The sequence below is a fragment of the Chelonoidis abingdonii genome, chromosome 3 (assembly GCF_003597395.2).
Source record: "Chelonoidis abingdonii isolate Lonesome George chromosome 3, CheloAbing_2.0, whole genome shotgun sequence".
NCBI lineage: Eukaryota > Metazoa > Chordata > Testudines > Testudinidae > Chelonoidis > Chelonoidis abingdonii.
Window position 1 is genome coordinate 122676681 of NC_133771.1, and position 25817 is coordinate 122702497.

Here is a 25817-nt window from a genome sequence, read left to right on the forward strand (position 1 = left end):
CTCCCTCTTGTTTCCGACCCATCTCCCAAGGTCTTCATGTTCCCCACTTACCTGTGGACTTTGCTCACCTGTCCCCATCGAACCTAGTTTAAAGGCCTCCTCATTAGGTTAGCCAGTCTGTGTGCAAATAGGGTCATCCACTAAGAAAGTTATTCTGTTTTGCTGAGATTCTTATACCATGCCCAGCACTGTGGTATTGAACTCTGGTTCCAAAGGTGAAAAATCTGTGAACTAGCCCACTCTGTCCTTTTAGTCTTAAGGTTGGTGATACCATATTGAGTGCAGCATTAAACATCTATGCTCCTAGACAAAACTCTTAAATACATTTATTATGGTTCTCCATTTATTATAGGTGGGGCTGGTAGTGCCACCTACTATTAAGGTTGCCAGACATTCCAATAATAAGATTTTGTTTTCAGTTGCTTATAACATTGCCAAACTTTAACCATTGGGCTGAAATTTTCATTGCTGTGTGTTGGCCTCAAGATGATTTTGGGAGGGCAAATTTCACCTAAAATGATACAGCTGTTTCCAAAACTGAGACTAAGGGAAAATATGTTGTTTTGCCCATGTTGAAAAATTCCTGAGACTTACTCTTTGTAATGCTCTAGTGCCCTCAAGTTATAGAGCAGAGAATAGAAATTTGGTGGGGGCGGGCTTTGTGTCAGGGAGGTGCATTTTGTTATCTTTGACAACCCACCTACATTTGTCCAAGTTATGAGCCTTTGAAAAAATCAGAGTTTGCAAATGTTCAATAGAACATTACTATCGCTTACCAGCTAAAACCCTGAAGATTCCTTCCTCACTGTGTATGCTCAAGCCTCTGACATCTCCTACTGCTGAATGGACTGCGCAGGCATCATCCCTACAGAGTGACTGTGCGTGTTCTAGCCCCTTACAGCAGCTACACATGACCAGGCTATGGATGTGCCACCCCCACAAGGCAATTGAGCATGCTCCAGACTCTGGAGCAGTGATGGGCAACCTGAGGCCCGCAGGCCACACGCGGCCCATCAGGGTAATCTGCTGGCGGGCCGCAAGACAGTTTGTTTACATTGACTGTCTACAAGCACGGCTTCCCGCAGCTCCCAGTGGCTGCAGTTCACTGTTCCCAGCCAATGGGAGCTGCAGGAAGCAGCATCCAGCATGTCCCTGTGGCGCGCACCATTTCCCGCAGCTCCCATTGGCTGGGAAACGTGAACCGCGGTTACTGGGAGCTGCGGGCGGCTGTGTCTGTGGATAGTCAATGTAGACAAACTGTCTTGCGGCCCAGCAGTGGATTACCCTGATGGGCCTCATGCGGCCCGCAGGCCGCAGGTTGCTCATCACTACTCCAGACCCTCACAGCTCTTCTGCATGACAGGACTGGATATGCACTATTCTCGCAGAGAAACTTAGCATGTTCCATCCCCTCACAGCTTCTACACGTGACTGGACTTTCCATGCACCGTTCCCACAGAGCAACTGAGCATGCACCAGCCAAGGTGTGAAGCTAGACTTTCCCTGTAATTGCTGCTCCCAGCAGCTCTAGGCTGGGCTAAAGCCAGGCACTGGAGCTAAGAGCAAAATCTGTGAGACTAGAACTAACTGGGTAAAGAGAGTGAGACTGGGCCTGGGAGCTGGAGGAGAAGCTGGGGTTGTCTGGGGAATGAGACTGGGACTGGGAGCAAGTGAGGGTAATGTATGGGGTGGGGGAGTGGGTTGCAAACCAGATGGCTGGGGGGAGAATAGAGAAATTGGATGAGGGGCTAAGAGGAAGTGGGATTCAGAGCCAGTGAGGGTTGGTGGAACCTGAGATTGGATGAGATGCTAGGGACTGGCCGCCTTGCAACCTTAATAATGTTTTTTTAAATGTAATTATTTATATAGTCCCCCAAAGTGTACTAGACACTTTACTAACCCATAAGAAGCCGCTTCTCTCTCTCAGAGTATACAATCTAAGAAAAAAAGAATGGGACAATGGATGTTAGAAGGGATATAAAGCTATAAACAAAGTCAGAAAAGTGATGTTTGGCTCTTGTTTTGTTGTGTCCATGATTTTTATACTGTTTTGTGTATCATTTCTCCTCTTAATCCAAACGGTCTCTCTTTCTCCTCACCATGCCCCAGTGCCTTGACCTTTAAATATCAAAGGAAGTCTGACAGGTCTGCCTAATGTGTTTTTGTCTCAAACACAGCACATTTTGAAAACTGGTTAATTCCACCTTCAGATTTAGAGAAACAAACTCTTAATTCTAGTCTTGTAGCCCCACACTTTATTCACTTAACTGGACTACTTCTTAGGTGTTACTAGTAACTAAGCTTTTCATATCCTGAATAAATCACATTCTACATGTAATAAATTTGTGCTTTGGTTATTGTGATAATTTGGCATTTACATCCCATGTGTGTAGAATGAATATGGGTAAAGTTTTATTTGAGGCATGCTTGTGGAGGATGAGGTTTTGAAGCTTTACGTAGAGAACAAATGAGATAAATGTAGTAATGTTTCTACTACACATATATGCAAGGTAGATGAAATAGACTGAGTTGTGTAGCTTCTAGTGAAATGGTAGATGGTGGAAAGGGAATATGTTTTGTTTTATAAGTGATTATATGGCAAGATGTTCATGTGTCTCACTCTGAAGAGTTGGGTGAATTAGAGGAGGGTCTAGGGCAGTGTTTCTCAAACTGGAAGTAGCAGCCAGTAAGTCCCTCAGCCCACGCCGCTTCCAGCTGCCCCCATTGACCGGGAGCAGTGAACCGCGGCCAGTGGGAGCCGCGATCGGCCGGACCTGCAGACGGGGCAGGTAAACAAACCTGCCTGGCCTGCCAGGGGCTTTTCCTACACAAGCGATGTCCCCAGTTTGAGAAACACTGGGAGCAAGGGAAAAATATTCATCACCTGCTCTTACTGCTGCTCTTAAATGTGTAGTGTGGAGGGGTGGCTACACCAGAGCTGTTTCTGGGTGGCTATGGAGGGCCACAACCTGAGTAACCACACCCCCTTTGGGTTACAGGGCATAGTCCGGCACACTGTAGTTATCTCTATCCTTCGCACTCAAAGGTGAGGGTTCTGTATGGGTGCACTAACAAGATGATCAAGAACTTAGCACTCAGCCTTATAGGCATAAAGACTGTTTCCCAAAAGCAGCTTTAACATGACATAACATTTGACAACATGAACTCTGCAGCCTTTTAGTATTTCCAAATTACTGTATTTTGCTGGAAAGTTTGAGGGATGGGGTGAATCTTAAATAGGGAACAAGAGGTTACAGCTGTTTGCCAGTGTTAGAATCTGGGTTAATCAATACAGTTTCATAAATTTCAACTACAAAATTTCAAAATTGGAGCTAGCTGGTGTGAGGACGAAACCAGCTTGTGCATAACTAAACTGAGTGGTAACACTCCAGTCATGAGTACCAAAATGTCCCATCCTAACCATCAAAAAAGCAATATGAAAACTACACTCTAAGGCTATTTAATTGTGAAAAATCAATTAGATAAATGTGTACTGCTTCTGATTTGCTGTGGTTTTTTTAAATTATACAGCTGCTGACATTATGCAAAGCTATTAGTATTTATATCTCAACTATATGTGGGCAACAGTAGGAAATATTAGTTTAATAACTGTAATGATAGCTGTACTCAAATCAAGATGAAATTGTTTTTTAAAATAGAAAATCCTCTTATTTATTTCCTTAATCGACATTTCTATGGTACTCACCGCTATAGAAGACGAGTGCCGCATACTTGGAGACAGATTAAATTATTTGTAATTATATCACAAGTGGAAGCTTTTAGTCAATGGGAAAAAAACAATTGCTCTAAGATTACATCAATCTCACTTAAATGACTGATAAAAAAATTCTAATACTACTTTGGACTTCCACAGTACCTTCCATTGAGATCTCAAGATATCTTTCCAAAATTAATGATTTTAGCCTCACAACACCTGTGAGAAATAAGTATCATTATTCCCATTACACTAATGAAGAAACTGTGAAAGAGAAAAGTTACACGTAAAGTAGAAATAAACGTATTCCTGTTTCTCACAGAGGTCCTGTGAGACTCAATGCATTACAGCAAAAAGCAATGGCAGGGCGTAAATTAGTGGGTCACTCAGGCACACCTTAAGGACCTTCAGCCTTGTGCCTTTATCCATCCCAGAAGGCAACAAAGTCTTCTAGTGCACGCCCTGAAAAGTGACTTGTTGCTATTAAAGTATGGGATATTGTTAATTCCCTCTCTCTCTCCCCCTCTCACCCACACTTTCACTAGTCTATTTAACCCTTTCTCACCTCCTGCATTCCCAGAAACCATGCTGCTCTTTCAGCAGCAATTTGTCATCAAACCACCAGTTTTAACTCCCTTTATTTTATAAACATCAAGGCCTTGGACCTGCATTCAGGTCCCTGTGGGTGGACCCTTACACTGGTCTGCCCATAGACACAGTTGCAGGCTCTGGCCCTAAATATGAAACAATGAACAGCTCCCAGTTGAGTTTTTACATTAGAAAGTGAGTTAAAATGGCTGGAAGGGGAAGGGACAGTTTTTACTTGCCACTTTCTTTTTAGTGTTTCACTCTTTCGCTCTCTCCATTTCCACCCCAGCTGTCTCTTCTTCACCCTATCCTCACAAGGCACCGCCATATTATTTTATTATTATTATTATTTATTATTACAAAATTAGTTCAGAGAATGAAGAATATGTTAACTTCATTGGTGCTGGCCAGGACCTGGAGCCTCAGGCACACTTTAATCAATTACATTATTAGAAATAATTCATGTTTGGAACTAGGAGATCTACTGGAGAGTTTAAAGACCCTGTTGTGTTCCTTCTATTCTACTTAAAATCTATATTATTTTGCAAGGATGAAAAGTAGCCAATATCTTCTTAATGTAGCTTACAGAATCACAATACCACACCGGAAGAGCCCTCATGAAAACTGCAAGTGGAAGTGGAGCTCAAAAACCCTCCAGGATTGACTAAGAAGGGATTTTCTCATAGAAAAATGCTATTTCTTGAAAGAAATCCATTTTTGTCAAAATCAAAAGGTTGTTTTAACTCCTTTTTTTGTGTGAGAGACACTTGCTGTTTAGTCACCAGGAAGCGAAGCACTATCTAATGCCTTAGTTCTACTGCAAATACTTTAATTAACCTAATTTCCTTCCACCCCAAAATTACAATGATTTATGAGAATTATCATTGCACTTCAGTTCCTCAGGCAGCTGAGTAGAAGGAGGGAAGAGATGAAAAAACAGCTGGAGGAGAAAAGGCAAAAGGGGAAAGTTTTCTTGTGGGGGGTGGGGGTGAGTTACAGGTTTAACTGCCTTTGCATGCATCTCAAACTTTTTTATGAATTTTTAAAAGTTAACTATGAAAACAGAGTGCATATTGGGGTTAGAAGCAGACAATTTTAAAACATATTTCCATCTTTTTTATTCCTCTATTATTAAATATAATGGGTGAAAGGTTAAATATTTATCTGCATGCTGAGATCCAAACCCATCATTAGTATGGTTTTAAAAAAAATCGTGAAAGAAAGTACAACGACAATACAAATTCTGCGCTGGACAATTGGCCTCCAAAGCCATACTCTAATAATCTTTAGCTTCAGAACTGTAGATGGAAACCTCTGTACATTGCTGAAGGGAATCATTAATAATGAATGCCAGTGTGGAACTGTGATGGGGTCCACAAACCCCACATGGGAGAGCAAGGGGTTAAGGAACAGCTCTGGACTCAAGCAGCTGTACCCAGTCACACCTGCAAAGCCTATGCAAGCTTGAGGCATGAGTTTAAAAAGGAGAGAACAGCTCAGAGGGGGGCAGTGGAAGGGAGCAGATGGCTGTTCTGAGGGGAAAGTACTGCCCTTGGAGTTCACTGCCTGGTATCTGACAATCCAGGCCTGTGAGAACCCACAAAGAAGAGACTAGTGACTGAGTGTGGGGTCAGAAACTAGACAGAAGTGATTGTCTCCAGGAAGCTAAAGGAGGCTGGGGTAGGAAGTGGTCCGGGAAGGTAACTGCTTAGCATACCAAGGCACCAATTGGAGCTGCCCACCATTTGGGCCTGTATCGGAGCCCAGTGGAGAGAGCAGGCCAGAGTTCCTGTACCCACGCTAAGAGAACATTGCAACAACAAGAGCCTTACCTAGGGTGAGATGCCAGAGGTGGGAAGAGGCAGGGCAGGGACTTGGTGGAAGGTGTGGAGTGGGGATGGGGTCTGGGGCAGAGCAAGGGTTGAATACCCCCTGGGAGCTGAGTAAGTTGGTGCCTATGCTCCACCCTCGCTTCTTTTTTGTTATGGGTTACCTGGGTATCAAGGTGAACTGTAAGGAGATGCCACTACACCAGTGGTTGAGGTAATAAAAATGTTTAATTAGGCCTTTAATAGAGTAAGTTAGTAGCTAAAAAGTACTTTATCTCAGAAAGTTCTGAAAACTCATTGGGTCCACTGGACAGCAGACAAATGAGATAGTTCCTTCATCTCAACAGAAACTAAGCAATTTCTACCCTTAACTTGAAGGAGCTGGTTATCTAATTTTGACAAGAATTAGTTTAGTAATATACTACCAGAGGATGTGAGGGCAGTGAACTTTTTAAAAGAATTATAAACAAATTTCCCTACCTTCTCCAGTGTCAGTTCTGTATTAGGATTACAGCACTTAAACCACATGGATTTTAGAATCGAAGCGAACGGAGTGACTCCTATCCCTGCGGCAATGCATACACTGACTCGATAGTGAAAAACATCTGTAGTTGCAGCTCCAAATGGTCCATCCACAGCCAGTCTGAAGTAACAAAGTATCATTTGTTAAAGTAAGCAACATATCAATGCGACTCAAAATCTGAGAGATACTAGGCTACATTTTCAAAAATAGTGCTTCTGTTGCATATATAAAAATCACACGTCTAAACAGTCACACAAATTGCTATCACACAAGGATTTAATTTTCAGTGGATGGCATTTCATAGCAAAGCAACTATTTTGCGTGAAATGAGAGCACAAGAGCATCCATGTGTGTTTGGGGCCTGGCCATCTATTTAAGCATGCAATTGCAATTTTCACGCTTTCTGAAATGTGATTAGTCATATAATTACATGTCCAAATTTAGCCAAGGTATTTGCATATTTAATTATGATTTACTGCAAAGCATCCTGTTGTTAGAGCTTTATTTTCCATATTGTATAAATCAAAGGACAGAGGAGAAGATTTATTAATCTTTTTGAAAAGTTTTCAGTATGTATTTATGAAATGAAAGAGATAAAGATCATATGTAAGCAAAGAATTAGTTTCTGAACTCTTTCAGAGGAATAAGTATTTCAGAAATAAAATATACCTAATAAAACTGGAAACTCTTACTTAGAATCAGAATTAAGAGAAATTTGTTCAGGTCTGAATTCCTCCAGAATCAACAGTTCTCAATCAGCATCAGTCAATTTGGATCGCAATGATATAAATTAGAGCTGAAAAAGAACTATTAAATCATCTAATCCATCCTTCTTGCAGCATGGGATGTAACCCTACAGTATATTTTTGAGTGCTTTGTCCAGCCTAGTTTTAAATTACCCAAGTGATGGTGCTTCCATCACTTCCTCTGGAAGTTGTTTCACAAGCTAACATCTTACTTTCAGGAAACGTAAGTTTCCTTATTCCAGATTTTCTGTTTACTTGCAGATGTCATTGTCTGAATCACAGTAAAAGGAAGTTTAAATACAGTAAATGAACATGCAGATGTTGTAGGAAGAGTTAAGTACGCTAATAAGAAAGGAAGAGGTAATCACTGTGCAACAGTCCACAAAATATATTTACATTAATTATTTGAAAATCTATTATTTTGAATATTATGTTGCTGGCTTGTTTAAGGGTGTTCCTGCATAAGCAAACATGTCCCATTTTCAATTACACTAGTCATCTGGTTTGCTTTTATTCAAGTATTTCCAGTGGTTTGCGTGGGTAATTGCATGTGAAATAGCAACTAAACACGTACTAAAAGACAATCTTTGATAATTTAGACACAAACCCAAATATGTTGTTGTATAAACATCTATTTTTCTCTCTACATCTGTCTTGATTTGTGCATGTTGTGCCCAATCCTGCATTTCTTGAACACTCAAAACTCCCACTGAAGTCAGTGGGAATTTAGGGCATAAAAACGTACACGATGAGGTTTGTCATCAGCTGTCTAGATAGCATGTGGTAGGTACAGTGCAATTATATAAGATGTACCATTCTCTGCATATAGTATTTATGGAATATTTAGAAGTAATTTTCTGTATAGTGCAGTAATGATTTAGCAGCATGATTTCATTAATATCAGTAGATGTTGATGGCTAAATCTCTGTGCACTGTTTGAAAATTCATCCTTTACTATTAATACTTGAAACAGGCGATTTTTGTTTTGAAAATGAAGTTAAACAAAGGTTACTTACGAGTAACACGAATTCTCTGAACATATTACTTTTTGCAGATCCCGTAGGAGTTGCATACCATGTCTAGCAAGCCATAGAGCTATTTCTAGTAGTAAACAATTAGGGGACACACAAGCTGCTGCCATGAATCTAAACATTCCGCACCATACTTATAAGTCTCACTCACTTCTAAGAATCCTTAGTACCTCTTTGCCTTACTTAACTCTATACAAAGATCTACGGGGGAGGGAGGTAACTGAAAAGGATTTGTGAAGCTGGGGCAGAATGGAGGGAGAATGCTGGGAAAGAGGAAGAAGCACATAGGTGTCAATCGAGGGAAGATAGTTCCCTAGACCCAGTGAAAGTGCGATCAGGACAGCTGGGAGAAGTAGAATTCTCTCTGAGATAAGGAAAGGAAGTAGAAAAAGGGATCCAGGTACAGGAAGAGAGGTGTAGGACAGTGGCTCTCAACCTTTCCAGATGATTGTAACCCTTTCAGGAGTCTGATTTGTCTTGTGTACCGCAAGTTTCACCTCACTTAAAAACTACTGGCTTACAAAATCAGACATAAAAATACAAAAGTGTCACAACACACTATAACTGAAAAAATTGCGTACTTACATTTCAGTATATAAAGCAGTATACACAAGTCATTGTCTATATGAAATTTTAGTTTGTACTGACTTCACTAGTGCTTTTTATGTAGCCTGTTGTAAAACTAGGCAAATATCTAGAAGACTTCTGTGTACCCTATGTTGAGAACCACAGTTGTAGGGAAGCGCAACACAGGGCTAGGGAGCAAGAAAGAGGTAAGATACTATGATGATAGGTGCCATTATAAGAACCTAAATAAATAAATTAATAGATAGGAAGCTAACATACATAAATGGCTACTGTCATTTTAATCTGATTCATAAATATACAGGTACAGCTAAATGGCCATATTTATGTATAAGCTGATTCTGAATCAGAGATTTGTGACAGACCTTCTTGATGACTAAGAGCTCTAAATTCATGTCCATGTTCATTTTTCTTTAGCATAATGACATACTGAAACGGTTCCAAATTTATCACCTAGTACTGTACAAAAGGCAACACACACAAAAATTAGTATTTAAACCTTGGTAGCTTCCAGGGCTCCTTAAAGACTTTTTCCTCTGCTCCACAGGCCTTGAACAGAGCTCCTGTCCAATCCCCAACTACTCTTATGTGCACACTGAAGAATTCCTCCTCAGGAGCTGAGGTAAGCGTGAAAGGATGCCACTCTAGTTGGGATACAGAAGGGCACTGTAGAAATATATACTGGCCAGGCTCCATTTTAAAGCCACATTTCTTCATATGGAGTTCAAGAACTTCAGAGGAATGAGTCACCACCTAAACCATAGTAAACCACAATTAAAAGATCGATTTGTCCTGTTCTGCTGTGTTAATTATGAATACATGTTCACTTATAGTTAAGTTACAAAGCTTCCTCTAGTTCACTTCTACTTGCCTTCAACCAAAAGGAATTAAAAAGCGGGATACACATTAGTTTTTAAGTTGGCAGTGGACAACGTACTATACAATATATCATAGTGCTATTGTTACTCAACATCAAATTAAGAATTTCAGTTGCATGTATTATATGGTATTTTGCATTATGGATTTGAGAAGTCACGTGAAGCCCGTGTGAGAAACCACATTTTAGGCAACCTTTAGCTTGAGAGTCTGAGAGAGACCACACAACTATATCCCCAAACATATTGGGCCTAATGTTCCTTTCAAAGCAATTTGACTCCAGTGTAACTCAATTGACATGTGTGATGTTATTGCTGATTTACATCAAAGTAAGTAAGAAGAACCAAGCCCATTGAATACAATTCTAATTCACTTTTACTAAAAACTCATCTCAGTTAAGCAACTGAGTTTTTCAATATCATGAATGAATATCAGTCCACTGAAATTCTCATTTTAGTGACTTTACCATCAAGGCTCATCTGCCACAATTATCCTCCTAGACAATGAGTCTGAGTCTGATCTCACTTAAAGCTGATTTCATAGCTGTGCAACTCATTGATTTCAGTGGAATTATTCCTGATTTATTTACTAATGTAAGTGAGATAAACAGGCCTTGAACTTAAAGACAGATCCTCAGCTGACATAAGTTGTCATAACTCAATTGACTTCAATGGAGCTATGACTATTTTTACCAATTAAGGATATGCCTCATAATCCCCTTCAGGTCTCCAGGCTCTATGGGTAGAATCCTGGACCACTATTAAAGTTAGTATGAGTTTTGCTGCTAAGATCAGGATTTCACGCTGTGGGGTCAAAGAGGGAGAGACATCACCTGATCACAGGTTGCCTCATCAAACTGGTACAGACGCTCCCTGGGTTATGCAAGGCCTGACATACGCAAATTTGCACTTACGGAAAAAGTTCCATAAGCCAGAAATAGGATTTTCAAGTTGTGTAAAATACGGGAATATGTTTCTGATTTATGCAAAATTCAAGTTATGCTAGGCTTTTTGGAACGGAACGATTACATAAGTTGGGGAGCGTCTGTTCATTGAGGAACAAGTTTGCTTACATGTAGAACTTATGGACTCACTATCGGAATGGAAGCAAAAGCTAAAACCAAATAAAAAAGCAATACTTTGCAAAACTACATGGTAATACTGGAAGCTAGCAGTCAAGATGAAGCTACAGAGTGGTCATCAACAAAATTAGCAAATAAAAAACGTCTGTTGATAAAAACCATTTCTATTCAGACATTTAGACTATATTACATACCTTTGTAATGACAACTTCCTGCTGAAATCTCCAGAACCTAACAATTTTTTCACCGATGTATACTACCATAGGACTGAAAACCCATTTCCAAGCCTGTAGAAAGTTGCACATAAAAAGACAACAAAACTTAAGATACAAAGTGTTTTCATTTCTGATGAAATCAGCAGTTAGCATAAAATGACATGATTTGGACCTTTCTTCTATGGCTTTTGGTTGACCTACCAAGAGAGCATATTTCTTGTACTGTCTACTAAGGGACAAATTCTGGCATTTGCCTGAAACAAATATAATCAATTCCTTAATGGGTGCACTACAAAAGCTGTGTTAATGTATATCTGTATTCTGACCAAGATCCTCCCTTTAAAAGCTTTTCCTACTAACAGACAAAAGGATTAACTACTTAGGAGTTGTATGTATATGTCATTGCTAGGTCATGGAGTATAAATACATATATTTATGGAGCAAAATCCAGAGTCTTACTCCCTTGCTTTTGTCACAGAGATTGAGACATTTCAGAGTGGTCAGAAGAGAGGTAACCAGCTTCTCCCCAGTGCTCTCATTGTTGGCTGTTGGGTTTCCAGTATGCAGATGTGTGCAGCACTAGCCAGAATTAGATCCAAAACGTTCACTTATGCTTTAAGTATATATTCTCACATATCAGTTCGTCTGTTCTGTATCAAAAATTGGACCAAGCTAATTTATGGCATCTAGATGGTCATACTGTAGATATTATACATGATCATTGTACTTTGTTGATCATATATACTGATCAATATAATAATCAAAAATACATAGCTGATCATGTATATTAGTTGATAATTGTACTCAGTTGGAGTATAATAGCTTTAGATAATTATATATAATTGAATCTGCAAGATTACAAAAATGCAGACGTGTCAATACAGAGGACACCATCATATTTCCAGTCTAATAGATGGAAGAATGCACAAAAAGCTCATTTAAACTAACCAAAGACTTGAAAAATAGGTGGCTTTTCAAGCCACCTAAATCAATATTTGTTTGCTGAAACATTGACTTTGGTGTACAAATGATGCTAGGTTATAAAGCATCTTTTATGAGAAGGAAATCTTCATTCATATTATGTAACTCCTTTAGATGGTGCTAAGGGGATGGATTTGCAATTTGCCTAGGATAAGTCTTGAAAATTAAGTTAAAAAATACACATTCAAATAATGGCAAGAGGCTGACAAAAGTAAGAAGATTCTGAGTTAAAGCAGAAACTCAACTCATTCATTGTCCCTAAAGACTAGAGCTGTCTCTGCGCAGTCAGCAGTTTGATATGTCTCAAATAAGGTAGCATAGATCAAGTTACAACAATGATTAAACCGGTTTTTTTCCTTTCTGTTTGTACTAGTAAATAAAAACACGTAACAAGAATTGTAAGAGCTCAGCCAAAGCTTTCAAATGAGCCACTTTGATCATCAGCAAATAGCTTTTAAACACTTTCATTTTAACGTCTTCTGTATGGTTAAGAATAACAGAGCATTGTCCAGAACTGGTGGACTGGTAGGTGACAGATGTCCTTCCCTGGTAATCTGGAAATTTACATTTTTTCCCAGGTGATGATTTCTCCTCATAATTAGAATGAAGTGAGATGGTGCTGGACAGATTCAAGATAGGGACTGATGATATAAAGTCTGATACAAGTTAATGGTAATTGTGTCACCGACTTCACTAGAAGCCAGATCAAGCCCATATGGGCTGACAGATACAATACGAAATATTAATGAAATGTCATCAGGATTTTTGCCTTCTGAGTGTTCTTTTGAATGGAATTCAGAAGTACCTACCAGATATTATATCACAGCATATTACACATCCAGCAAAGTAACATTCTTACAGATAATCTATATGCCAGATGGTATTATCACAATTCATTCAATATAATGTGAATTTAAGTTTATGGTTTTGGGTATGCAGGAAAGTCTGGAAAAGGAGGTCTAACAGAAAAAAAGATAAGTTCACTAGTTAGCTTTATGATAGTTAATATCAGGCCATGCTGTTGAAGCAAGCTTCTGTCTGTATTCACAGAGCATAACAGCATATTGATTTTTATGGAAACACTGTAGCTGAAATTTTGAGAGAGGCATTTATTTCCTCATTAACAGTGGATAGTGGTTAACAATAGTTTAAGAAAAATCTATCTCAGCCATTAAAAGTATTACAAGATACTGAATGTCATTTTTTCCTCTATTTAAAAATTTTTGAATGGAGGTGCAGAATCCTTTGGAAATCTTAGACATAGTCTGCAGATCCCCAGGGGTCTGTGGACTTCAGGTTGAAAACTACTGCTTTAGATAGTAAGTTCTTAGGGGATAAGGTCTCTTTATTAGGGCTGTCAAGTGACTAAAAAAATTAATTGCAATTAATCGTGCGATTAAAAAATTAATCGTGTGATTAATCATGCTGTTAAAAAATAACAGAATACCACTTATTTAAATATTTTTGGATGTTTTCTACATTTTCAAATATATTGGTTTCAATTACAACACATAATACAAAGTGTACAGTGCTTACTTTATGTTTATTTTTATTATAAATATTTGCACTGTAAAAAACAAAAGAAATATTATTTTTCAATTAACCTCATACAAGTACCATAGTGCAATCTCTTTATCATGAAAGTTGAGCTTACAAATGTAGAATTATGTAAAAAAAAAAACTGCTTTCAAAAATAAAATAATGTAAAACTTTAGAGCCTACAAGTCCACTCAGTCCTACTTCTTGTTCAACCAATCACTCTGACAAACAAGTTTGTTGACATTTGCAGGAGATAATGCTGCCTGCTTCTTATTTACAATGTCACCCGAAAGTGAGAACAGGCATTCTCATGGCACTGTTGTAGCTGACGTTGCAAGATATTTACATGCTAGATGTACTAAAGATTCATATGTCTCTTAATGCTTCAACCACCATTCCAGATGACTTACATCCATGCTGATGACGGGTTCTGTTCGATAATGATCCAAAGCAGTTTCATCATCTGACTCAGATGCCTCCCACAGAAAGTTGATTTTCTTTTTTGGTGGTTCAGGTTCTATAGTTTCCACATCAGATAGTTACTCTTTCAAGACTTCTGAAAGCATGCTCCACACCCCGTCCCTCTCAGATTTTGGACAGCACTTCAGATTCTGAAACCTTGGGTTGAGTGCTGTAGCTATCTTCAGAAATCTCACATTGGTATATTCTTTGCGTTTTGTCAGTGAAAGTGTTCTTAAAACGAATAACATGTGCTGGGTCATCATTCAAGACTGCTATAACATGAAATATATGACAGAATGCAGGTAAAAGAGAGCAGGAGATATACAATTCTCTGTGAAGGAGTTGAGTCACAAATTTAATAAATGCATTCTTTTTTTAACAAGCATCATCAGCATGGAAGCATGTCCTTGGAATGGTGTCCGAAGCATGAAGGGGCATACGAATGTTTAGCATATTTGGCACGTAAATACCTTGCAATACACCAGCTACAAAAGTGCCATGCAAACGCCTGTTCTCACTTTCAGGTGACATTGTAAATAAGAAGTGGTCAGCAATCTCTCCCATAAATATAAACAAACTTGTTTGTCTTAGCAACTGGCTGAACAAGAAGTAGGATTTTTTTAATCACAATTAATTCTTTGAGTTAATTAATCGACAGCCGTACTTTTTATATTTGTGTAATGTACGCATCAAGCATATTCTGAATAAATAATAAACAAACAAACAATAACAAAAATGCTGTAAATAATGGATTTATATACAGAAGGCTTGATTCTGAAATCCACAGTCTTCAATGGGAGTTTGCCTGACTAAAAAGGACTATACCAAAAACAATTATTAAGGAATAATGATACCTAGCATTTTTCATCTGTAGATGCTAGTGTGCTTTACAAAGGAGGTGAGCATCATTAGCCTTATATTTTAGAGGGGGAGACCAAGGCCCAGAAAAGTGCACATTTGTGAGGTCACCCTACAGGCCAGCAGCAGACCAGGAATAGAACTCCAGCATCCTGAGTCCAGGTCACTGCTCTAGCCAGTGCCATTCTGCTTCCTCAACAAAGGACATATACATAAAAAAGACATGAGCTTCATTCTTACCACAGGTTCACTGCCAGAAAATAGTGGCGAAGGACATTGAGTGGCTTTCTCCCATTCTGAGTAGTGATCTTTGCAATAAGTGACATTGTGCAGCAACAGACTCTGCAGTGTCTGACCTCGGATGAGTCGACTTAACACATACAAAAAAAGATATACATTTGATATGGTCTCTTTTGTTGTTTTGATACACTAATATGTTAATAAATACTGTACTGAATGCAGAAATGGAAATATCTGAAAATATGGCAGATGGTTTGTTGTTTTAATGTTGTTCTTTCAGATTGTCTCAACTATACTTCTTCCAGAAGGTTTTTAGGTTTTTCATTGTCAACCCACCAAGTGCAGTGTTTATGCTATATTATAAATATGTAGCAACACCACTGGCAGTTTGGCGTATCTGTACATGTAACATGGATATCTCTCTCATCTGTGGATTGAGTCAGAAGCAGAGACTTTGTCCTCCTCTATATGTGAACAGCTGGTGTTACTCAGACAAATAAAAGAATAGTCACTTTCTTTTATTTGCAGCTTTAAGAAACATATTTAAAGAGCATCAAATACTTGTGAAGAGCCTTAATGAGAAGCGTGGTTTTTTTGTTAATATATTTAAATTCTAACTTCTTTACACTAGAGAGTTGACAATGAGTGAATTTCCTTGAACGTACCCTTCTCAATTATTGAGTTTTAAAATGTACCACAGCTGGTGCTGATTGTGGGTGAAGAAGAGGGGATAATGAGGTTACGTCATATTGTTGCCCTTCTTTACCCCTTTCAGATTTATCTGAGGCCAGATCATGGTCTGTCCTGCGCACTAGTGCAAGGAATTAGAGGGGATAAAAGGTGCTTCCTTACTCCATTGTGTCAGTGTTCCACACTTCCTGCACAGAGGGGGCTGTATAGAGCCACTACATCTCTCCCTCTCTCAGGTGAACAGGAAGAAGCAAGAGGGGGTGGGGAGTAGGCGGAGCCTTGACTCTTGCCTCCCGACACCTCCCAAGTGTGTCCAGTTGAGTAGCTATGCTGTTCACTGGGAAGTGTACTTGTGACATTTGATGCAGTTTACTCATGCCCAGGAGCAAAAAGGAGAGTACGAGAAAGACTGAACTCCCTGAGTCAGTCTCCCTCCCAAACTGCCCCTATCTCTGAGCTAGATCACAAACTGATGATTCAGCACTTTATTGTTATTTTCTATGGGGTCCTTTTTGGGATCACAGTGTGCAGGGGTGGCTCCAGGCACCAGCGCAGCAAGCGTGTGCCTGGGGCAGCAAACCGCAGGGGGCAGCCTGCCGGTTGCTGTGAAGGCGGCAGGCAGGCGGCTTTCTGCGGCTTGCCTGCGGGAGGTCCGCTGGTCCCATGGCTTTGGTGGCAATGAGGCAGTGGGGACGCCAATGGCGCAGCACTGGCAGACCTCCTGCAGGCATGCCGCTGAATCCACGTGACCAGTGGACCGCCTGCAGGCGCGCCATCAAAAACCACCTGCCTGCTGTGCTTGGGGCAGCAAAAAACATAGACCCTCCCCTGACAATGTGGCATTCTTAAGAGTGCTGAAGAGCAGTTTACACTACGCGTATTTGAATAGGAGTGGATTGAAGTCAGAGGGACTACTTGTAGAGTAATGTATTAATCCATTGCCTGTCATGCTAACCAATATTGTCTCATTGTTTTCTTGGGCTTCTCCACCAGTTTGTCTGTATCCATCTGTTGTTTCTTGGTTTGTACTTAGGTTGTAAGCTCTTTGGGGCAAGGACAGTCATTTTGCAAAGTGTTTGTATAGCACCTAACATGATGGAGTCCTGGTCCATGACTAGCACTCTTAGGCGCCATGATAATACAAATAAATAATATGAAGTAATAATATTAATAATATCAATCATCAGTTTGGGTAATGGTATAACACTTTGCCCATGATGGATTAAGGGACCAAAAATAAGGCGGCCTCTTGTTTCTATCCACTTGGGTGCTTAGGTGCCAAAGTCCTGTTTTTAAGCACCCCTGTGATCCACAAAACTGCTGCTTGTCTGTTGCCTAAATCACACCAAATCCCCCACTCATAGTCACTACTGTAGGTTTGAATCATGTGTGATCCTAAAGTGTTGATATCATCATATATAATCACTTCATACCAGGCATATCATATATATATATATATATATATATATATGTTTATATACTCACCCCGTACCATGGATAACCAGACCAATAAAGAAAACCATAAATAGGTGATGGGTATACCAGAACACCTCATAGAATGATCTTCTGATGATCTCTGTGGATGAAGTCATGATCAGAATGAAAGCCACAGTGATTATGACACCAGTTACTCCAGCTATGGTAGTTAGTATCTGTGTTGTTGTGTTCTAAAATAAGAATAAATTATTATGCACAGAGACTAAATCAAAGATGCAGCTTCGGTATAAGAATGAACGTAAACAACAAACCAGACAAGGCAAAAAGATTAGAAGCTGCATGAAAAAAGACTATTTGTTCTGTTATCCATTTAGGTTTATTCCAGACATGAATGTAAATATTAACCGCAATTTGTCTGTTTCAGCAATTGATAGGAGGAAATTACATAATCCTGCTTGTTCTTGCATCTATTTTTGTTGTACAAGAGTGCCTCAGAAAAGAGAGAGAATAAATTAGTAGAGTTAAGAGTAGGTAAAAAAAGAGATAATAACCAGAACAGCACTGAAAAAAATCCACCATCATTTTGAGAGAGATAAATGAGGGGTGCTCAGTGGCCTACGGACTGTAAGAAGTATGGATCTGCTTTGTTCTTATTTCACTTTAACTTACATCATTTCAGGCAGCAATAGATGCCCCTGCCTGACAGCCTCATGTTCTATTGCCACTGTTGTCTCCATGAGACATTCATTCTGACTTCAGGCTTCCAGAATTCCAAAAGAGCTGCAGACTACAATTGAAGATTTACCCTTTCACGTCTCTAAGCTGTTCTCTGCCAGGATGGATGATGCTATGCACACACTGAAAGACTCTCGTGCAACACTTTGCTCACTGGGAGTCTACACTTCTGCTATTAAAATGAAGCAATTTAAACCACAACACTACTTGAGACCATTGTTCCATCAGAGGCCCCAGTAGACAGAAGATCAAGACCTCATAGACTCATAGACTTTAAGGTCAGACCTTCTTGATGTTACCTGCCATCTTCTATGGCAAGGGGCCTTTCTCACCAGACATCTTCTACCTCAAAGCAGTCATTTTGAATCTTTAATTGAGGACAACACACCAATTATATCTCCTCCTTTTGGGATCACAGTGGTCCCTTTTGTATTGTACATGGCAGAAGATCATGTTGGACAAATAGGTACTCAGTACACTGGATATATAATCCAGTTCATCTCCCTTCCTTTCCCCAACCCACTCTCTCTATCCCTTTTCAGAGAGTCTTCTTATGAGACCATGTTACTTTAAAAGCTATGGATTGGGCACAATAGAGCTGGGCATGATAGAGGATCCAGGAAGATTTTATTCCTGCTCCTTTGTGGTCCCAAAGAAATCTAGTGGCCTCTGCCCCATTCTAGATCTAAAAAAGCTGAACAAATTCATCAAGAAAATCAAATTAACCATGGTCACCCTTGCTTATATTATCCCTTCCTTGAAGACTGGAATGCTGCCCTCAATTTATAAATGTATATGTCCATGTAGCGATACATCCTTCCCACAGGAAGTACCTTCAATTTCTGATAGCCATCAACCATTGCCCGTGCACAGTGCTTCCTTTTGGCCTGTCATCAGCTCCGAGCATTTTCACCAAGTTCATGGTGGTGGTAGAAGCCCACCTTCATTATCTGGACATTTAAATATTTCCTTACATGGACGATTGGTTTGATCAAGCAGCATTAAGGGATCATGTCCAAACCAGTGTCCTAGTTGTCAGCACGTGTTCTTCCATCAAGGTCTGAAAATAAGTTGGGACAAATCACAGCTACAACCAACTCAGCACATGACTTTTATAGGAGCAGACCTCAACACCAGAACAGACATAGCTATCTTCCACAGGAAGTCTTCCAATCTATAGCCTTTTCTTTTCAAAAATCCTCAAGTTCAATCCAACAACGACAGTGCAAGTCTCAGCCACATGCCTCAGGCACATGATTAACTCTGCATGCCAGACTTCACCTCTGTTGACTGTAGTCTTGGTTTCATTTGTATGTTGACCTTCTAGGCATCTGCTGGACATGCAGTTTGTGTATCAGTGCAAGTACTTTAGTCTCTGGATTGGTGAATGGATTGGCAGAATGTATACAAATGAGTTCCATTTCTGTTCCCAGAACTGATTGTGTCTCTAGTTACAGGTGCATCTGTCAAAGGCTGGGGGGCCCATCTGGGTCAACTTCAGGCTCAAGCTCACCTCAGGAAATTTTCCTCCATATAAACATGCTGGAGCTCAGGGCCATCCATGAGGCTGGCATAATATTTATGCCCACATCAAAAACTGGGTGATTCAAATTCTCGTGGACAATACGACTGGTATGTTTTACGTGAACAAGCTGGGAGGGACAAGGTCATCTCAGTTGTGTCAGGAGGCTATCCTTCTGCAGAATCTATGTATTCAACACTAAGTTTCTTTGAAGGCCTTCCATTTTCCAGGAGTGAGAAACAATCTCCTGAATTCTCTTGATAGGGTTTTCATAGACTAATATGAGTGGTTGATCAGGATGGATGTTATCCTTCAGGTTTTCCACCACTCGGGGTACTCACTAATAGAATCATTCGTGACAAACCTCAACAACAAATGCATGAGATTTTGCCCAGGGGTGGATCGCAACCCCAGTTCCATCATAGATGCTTTTCTTCTTCTGATTCAGACATCTTCTGTATGCATTCCCTTCTGATCATTTCATTCCAAGGGTCTTGAGGAAGCTAAAACAAGATAGAGCATCACTAATCCTCATTGCACTAGTGCGGCTAAGACGGTATTGGTTCATGGATCAGTATCAGCTTTCCATCAGGTCACCGATAATTCTACTGCTGGTCAGGGATCTTCTGTCCCCAAACTAGGGCATCTGAACCTTGAATCTCTCCATCTTACAGTGTGGATGATCTCTGGTTAAATATTTAAGAGAAACTGTGCTCCTGAGAGGTTTGGGCCATCTTAGTGAACAGCAGAACAGAATCCACTAAAGTCACATACGCAGCAAGGTGTAAGAGATTTTCGATTTGGGCATGCTTACATCATTTATTTCTCCATCACACAGAAGTCACATATATTGGATTATCTTTTGCATCTCAAATCATCAGGCCTTTCAAATAGTTCTGTGAGAGTTCACCTGGCTTCTATTCTACATTACATCTGCCAATAGACAATTTTCCCATTTTTTCTCATAGAGTCACAGACTTTAAGGTCAGTAGGGGCCATCATGATCATCTAGTCTGATCTTCTGCACATTTCAGACCACAGAATCTCACACACCTACTCCCGTAATAGACCCCTAACCTCTGGCTGAGTTACTGAAGTCCTCAAATCATAATTTAAAGACTTCCACGTGTTTCTCAGTTTCTGAAGGGCCTGGTCAAAGTTTATTCTCCTATGTCTGATTCTGTACCTATTTGAGATTTGAATCTAGTGCTTTCCAAATTGATAGTACCTCCCTCCAATCTATGGATATGACTTCATTATCTTTATTGTATATGAAGATTGAGTTTTTGGTGGCAATTATTTCCATCAGTAGGGTTTCAGAGTTTCAATCTCTTTTAGCTTTATTGTCTTTTATAAGGGCCTTCTAGGACACATTCTAAATTTATACTCAAGGTATTGTCAGCTTTCCACCTATATCAAACAATTACTCTTATGATATTTTTTCTCCAAACCTCATGTATATAAGGCTGAAGAGCCTCTCCATGGCTTTTTACTTGGTCTGCACTAGATTCTTCATCCCAGCTCTTTGTAAGCTATGCAGTGTCATCTCAGTGAATCTCACACTGGATCTCTGATTATGGCCTTGTCTGCACTTGCGAGTTACAGCACAGTAAAGCAGCCCCAGGCGCTCTAGCTCACTCCCCATCCACACTGGCAAGGCATGTAGAGCGCTCTGGCTCCACAGCTACAGTGTTGCTGATACTCCACCTCAGCGAGTGGAATAATGTTTGCTGCATCCCTGCTGGAGTGCCGTGGTGCCAGTGTGAATGAGGTGTTGCGTTACTGCACTGTGATCAGCCTCTGGAAGTGTCCCATAATCCCCTTAAGTCACGTGGCCACTCTTGTCATTGTTGTGAAATTGGCAGCAGGCATGCAGAAATGCCCTTTCAAAGCTCCGTTTTGGGGAAGCCATCTGCTTATCAGCTCCAAGAAGAAGCAAACATTTACTGTTTGCTTTGAGTGAGTGAGAGAGGGGAAGGGAGGTCTGAACTTAAAAGACAGCATGTTGACACACTCTCAACACCCCAAAAATCCACTCTCTCTCCCTCCACATACACATAACACACTCCCTGTCACACTCCACTCCCTCTCCCCCTTTGAAAAGCATGTTGCACCCACTTGCGTGCTTGAACAGCTGCCCATAATGCACCGCTCCCAATACTGCTGCAACTACTGAAAATGTGGCCACGCTAGTGTGCTTGCAGCTGTCAGTGTGAACAGATGGCAGCACTTTCCCTACTGCGCTCTACGAAGGTGGGTTTAACTCACGGTGCTCTACATCTGCAAGTGTAGCTGTGCCCTATATCAAGCTCTGTTACAACCTTACTAAAGTCTCTCCTCCATTGAGAATAACTGCTCCCTCTTCCAAGACTCACTCCTCTACATCAGCATGTGACGGGGTGTACTAACACCACACTGGGGCCAGCGGGGCCAGACCAATCACTGTGGGCCCAGGGGACCTCACACCTCATGCCTGCTTGAAGAGACAGATAAAAGGAGGCAGCCTAGCTCAGTTGGGGCTGCCAGAGGAGGAGGAAGGACATGTGCTGTGGGCTCCTGTAGAGGAACTAGTGACTGTCCAGGTTGTTGGGACTGTGGACCCAGACTGTGCTGTGAATGACCAGCCAACCTGGGAGACTGACTGGGATACTGAACTGCTGCCAGCCAAGAAGATGCCTGAAATGGGCCTTATGTATTAGAAGCCAATGTTCAACAAGGAATTTTATGGCTTCCTAGGAGCCTGGGTTCCTCTGCCTCCGTCCCCTGCACTGCCACTATGAGTGGCCACTAAGGGCCCTAGCTAGAGACTGAGTGTTTGCTCTGCCCCGTCCCAAGGGCTACAGACTGTTTGCTTGGTCTGCCCTGTCAAGAGAGTCTGACCCCTCAACTACTATTATTTGCCCCAGCCAGGAGGTTCGAGACTGAGCATTTGTTTTCCCACACTCCAGGGACTATGGACTACTTGGTTACTTGGCCCCACAGTCCCCCCGCATCACAATTGTTTGACCCAACAGAGAATCCCAACGATTGTATGACCAACAGGGGTGGCCACACTCAATATCATAGAATATCAGGGTTGGAAGGAACCTCAGGAGGTCATCTAGTCCAACCCCCTGCTCAAAGCAGGACCAATCTCCAGACAGATTTTTACCCCAGTTCCCTGAATGGCCCCCTCAAGGATTGAACTCACAATCCTGGGTTTAGCAGACCAATGCTCAAACCACTGAGTTATCCCTCCTCTGTGACACAGCATTTCTGAGTAATGTCCCAATAGGTCATATGTGCAAGGCAGCAGTGTGGTCTGTGCATACTTTCTCTACTCATTATGCCATCATTCACTCTCTTGATGATGCCAGCTTTGGCAAGTTGGTGTTACAATCCCTCTTCAGATGATCCAAAGTCTCTCTACCTGCAAAGTCACCTACAGTGGAAGGTATATATACATAATCTCTCAAAGGAGAAAAAAAGGTTATTTCCCTTGCAGTAATTGTTGTTCTTTGAGATGTGTTGTGCATACATATATTTCATGACCCTCCCACCTTCCCTCTACTTTGGAATTATTACAGCCATGTGAAGGACTGGAGAGGGAAGTGGCAAAGATGCCCATTTTATGCCCTTGCCTGAAAGCGCGAAGACAGCAGTGGTACATGTGCCACCTAGTGTTACTACTGGCATATCCAACTCGAATGCACTGGCACACGTGCACACAACCTACAGTGGAATGTGTATGTGCACAACACGTCTCAAAGAACAATAGATACTGCAAGATAAGTAATCATTTTCATACAGTGTAACTGAAGGCCTAATGTGGCCTGCAGACCCTAGATTACTGCGGATGATGCACAAGAATGAAAGAACCCAGCTTGACTTCCAGATCCTGAGTTGACTTTGTAGGGTTAGAATTAGAAAAAAACATATTTTTACTTGTAAAGTGAACTTATTTGATATGGAAGTGCTGGAGAGGTGATAAGTTCCACAGTGCCATTTTTAGAGTTGAACTACTATCAGATGTTCACACTTGACAGCACAGAGTATATTTTCAAACTAGTGTCTGAGATGAATATGTTCAGATCCTATTACATGTGAACACGATTGATCTAGGTGACATTTTGACCATTTACACTACACTGGCCAGTTTGAATGTTGAGATGAAACAATGAAAAATGTCAAAGACTCTTCATGCGCTGCTACTGCAGAGGCATAACTAAACTGAAAAGAATACTTGAATTACTGCTCTCAGAACTTTCTTCTGTAAAGGTGGAAGAGATCCTTTGTTTGAATTTATTCAGAAAGACAGACTTATCCAGAATATAGAGACAGATGCAAGTGGGCAATAAAAGAAATGTAAAAATAATTATCAAAAGGTTAAAATATAGGCTACGTATATTTAGTTACCATGTAATTGCCAGGCAAGTATATTATTATTTGAGAGGTTTGGAAAGGTCATCAGGAAATTTACTTCAATGTTTTTGGGAGAGTAGGCTTACCTCAGAAAAATGGGAGTAAACCACCAAAGGGTGTTGGGCCCCCTCTGAAACCTACAAATTCTTCTTCAATCAGTGGTGAACGTATCACATGTGCAGCTGGTGACCGTTGGTAGACTGTTCCAGCAAAGGCTCTACACTCTAGAATTTGCTTTACCCATGGGTCTGAGAGACCTGCCCAGATTGCCAATGTTCAGGTAAAGGCCATGTATGTTCAGGCCTTTGATGCTAGTGGAGTAGTTTGTTTATTTGCTTGATGTGTACAAGATTTGATTTTTCTTTCTTTTAGCAGATATCAGTTGAAAAATAATTAATATAATAATATCATAACTTTACACTTGCAAAACAATGTAAATACACAGATTTATGCTTGCCCTTCCACCTTCAATTCAGATACCTATTTTCCCATTCCTGGCTCTCTACTTAGCACCTATATTTCTCATTATATTTGAAGTATGTGACATTATACACAAGCAAGCAAATAACACCAGTATGAACACTGGTATAATGCAACAACTATAAAAATAAAATCAACTAGCTGCAGCCTACACTCATTGAGGAAAAAAATCTACTGTTGTTTACACTGGTATAAAATCAAGAGCAAGTCCACCAGAGTCAATGAAGTTACTCCTGATGTACACCAATTAACAAAGAGTAGAAGCTAGCCCCAAATTAAGGAAACCTTGCAAAACCACTGTGAGAGCCTAACACCAGCTGTGAAAGAAGTTTCATTATGTACTATTAATTTTTTTTTATTTTAAAATATTGTTCTCTCTTTTTCTAGTCAGAGGTGGTTAGCCATATTTCATATATCAATAGCTTACAGGTTTAATAAATTTTCAACTAATACTACTCATCATCTATACCACACTTATCTCCTCCCTAAACTAATTAAAATAGTAAATGCATTTCTCTGAGCTGGAAAACGTGAAAATTGCATTTTTTTAGCTATTGCTTTCAGCTGAAATTCAGGTTAATCTTTGACAGCATCTCCTAGCTCTGCTTAAAAGGTATTGAAATATAGTTTTATCAATAAAAGAATCTGCAGAGGACAATTTTTCAGATGAGGAAAGCCAGCAAGCACCTAATGACAACTTACCACTTCATAGCTTCTAATTGGGTTCAAGTAGCTTTCATTTGGTGTTTTGCCAATGCCAGAAAGTTTATTCTGCAACCCCCCTGCTTCCTTCGATTGACTTATATGATATCGCTCTATGTTGACCAGATGTGCAACAATATGGATGACTGTTTGAAAGAGATAGTTATGCAAACAGAAGTTAAAGTTGTACATTTACACATGCCAGCATCAATTTTATTAACTATGACATGAAACATTTAAAAAGTCTCTTTGTGGATTAAGATCTTTACACAGTAATCAACAACAAAAATAGACTTTTGTCAGTGTGTAATACATGGCAACCAGTTATGTTCAAAGTATAAAATGGAATAACAGATTCAACATAATCTTCCCATGTTTGGGGTCCCGATGATGTCATTTCTTGTGTTCCCAAATGTACTACCCTTTAGCTTTTGGTGCCATGGAAAGATGTGCTCTTGAAAATAGGAATGATACACCATAAAATTGATTGGTTTTACTCAAAATTAGGCATGTTCTCTTGCTAAAATGTTTATAGAGCCTTTCACTTCAATGGCACGTATGCAAATTTTATTAACGTCAGA

The 25817-nt window shown here is 40.2% G+C and overlaps 1 protein-coding gene across 1 annotated transcript in view; it reads right to left on the reverse strand.

Moving 5' to 3' along the window:
- The window catches only part of NOX3 (NADPH oxidase 3), a 50871-nt gene that overhangs the window by 17331 nt on the left and 7723 nt on the right, over nucleotides 1–25817 (reverse strand). The window contains exons 5-10 of the mRNA XM_032772086.2: nucleotides 25237–25382; nucleotides 17445–17626; nucleotides 15270–15399; nucleotides 11169–11261; nucleotides 9517–9770; nucleotides 6613–6775 (exon numbers count right to left, since the gene is read on the reverse strand). Coding sequence (XP_032627977.1) covers nucleotides 6613–6775; nucleotides 9517–9770; nucleotides 11169–11261; nucleotides 15270–15399; nucleotides 17445–17626; nucleotides 25237–25382 — 968 coding nt within the window. The remainder of the gene's footprint in view (nucleotides 1–6612; nucleotides 6776–9516; nucleotides 9771–11168; nucleotides 11262–15269; nucleotides 15400–17444; nucleotides 17627–25236; nucleotides 25383–25817) is intronic.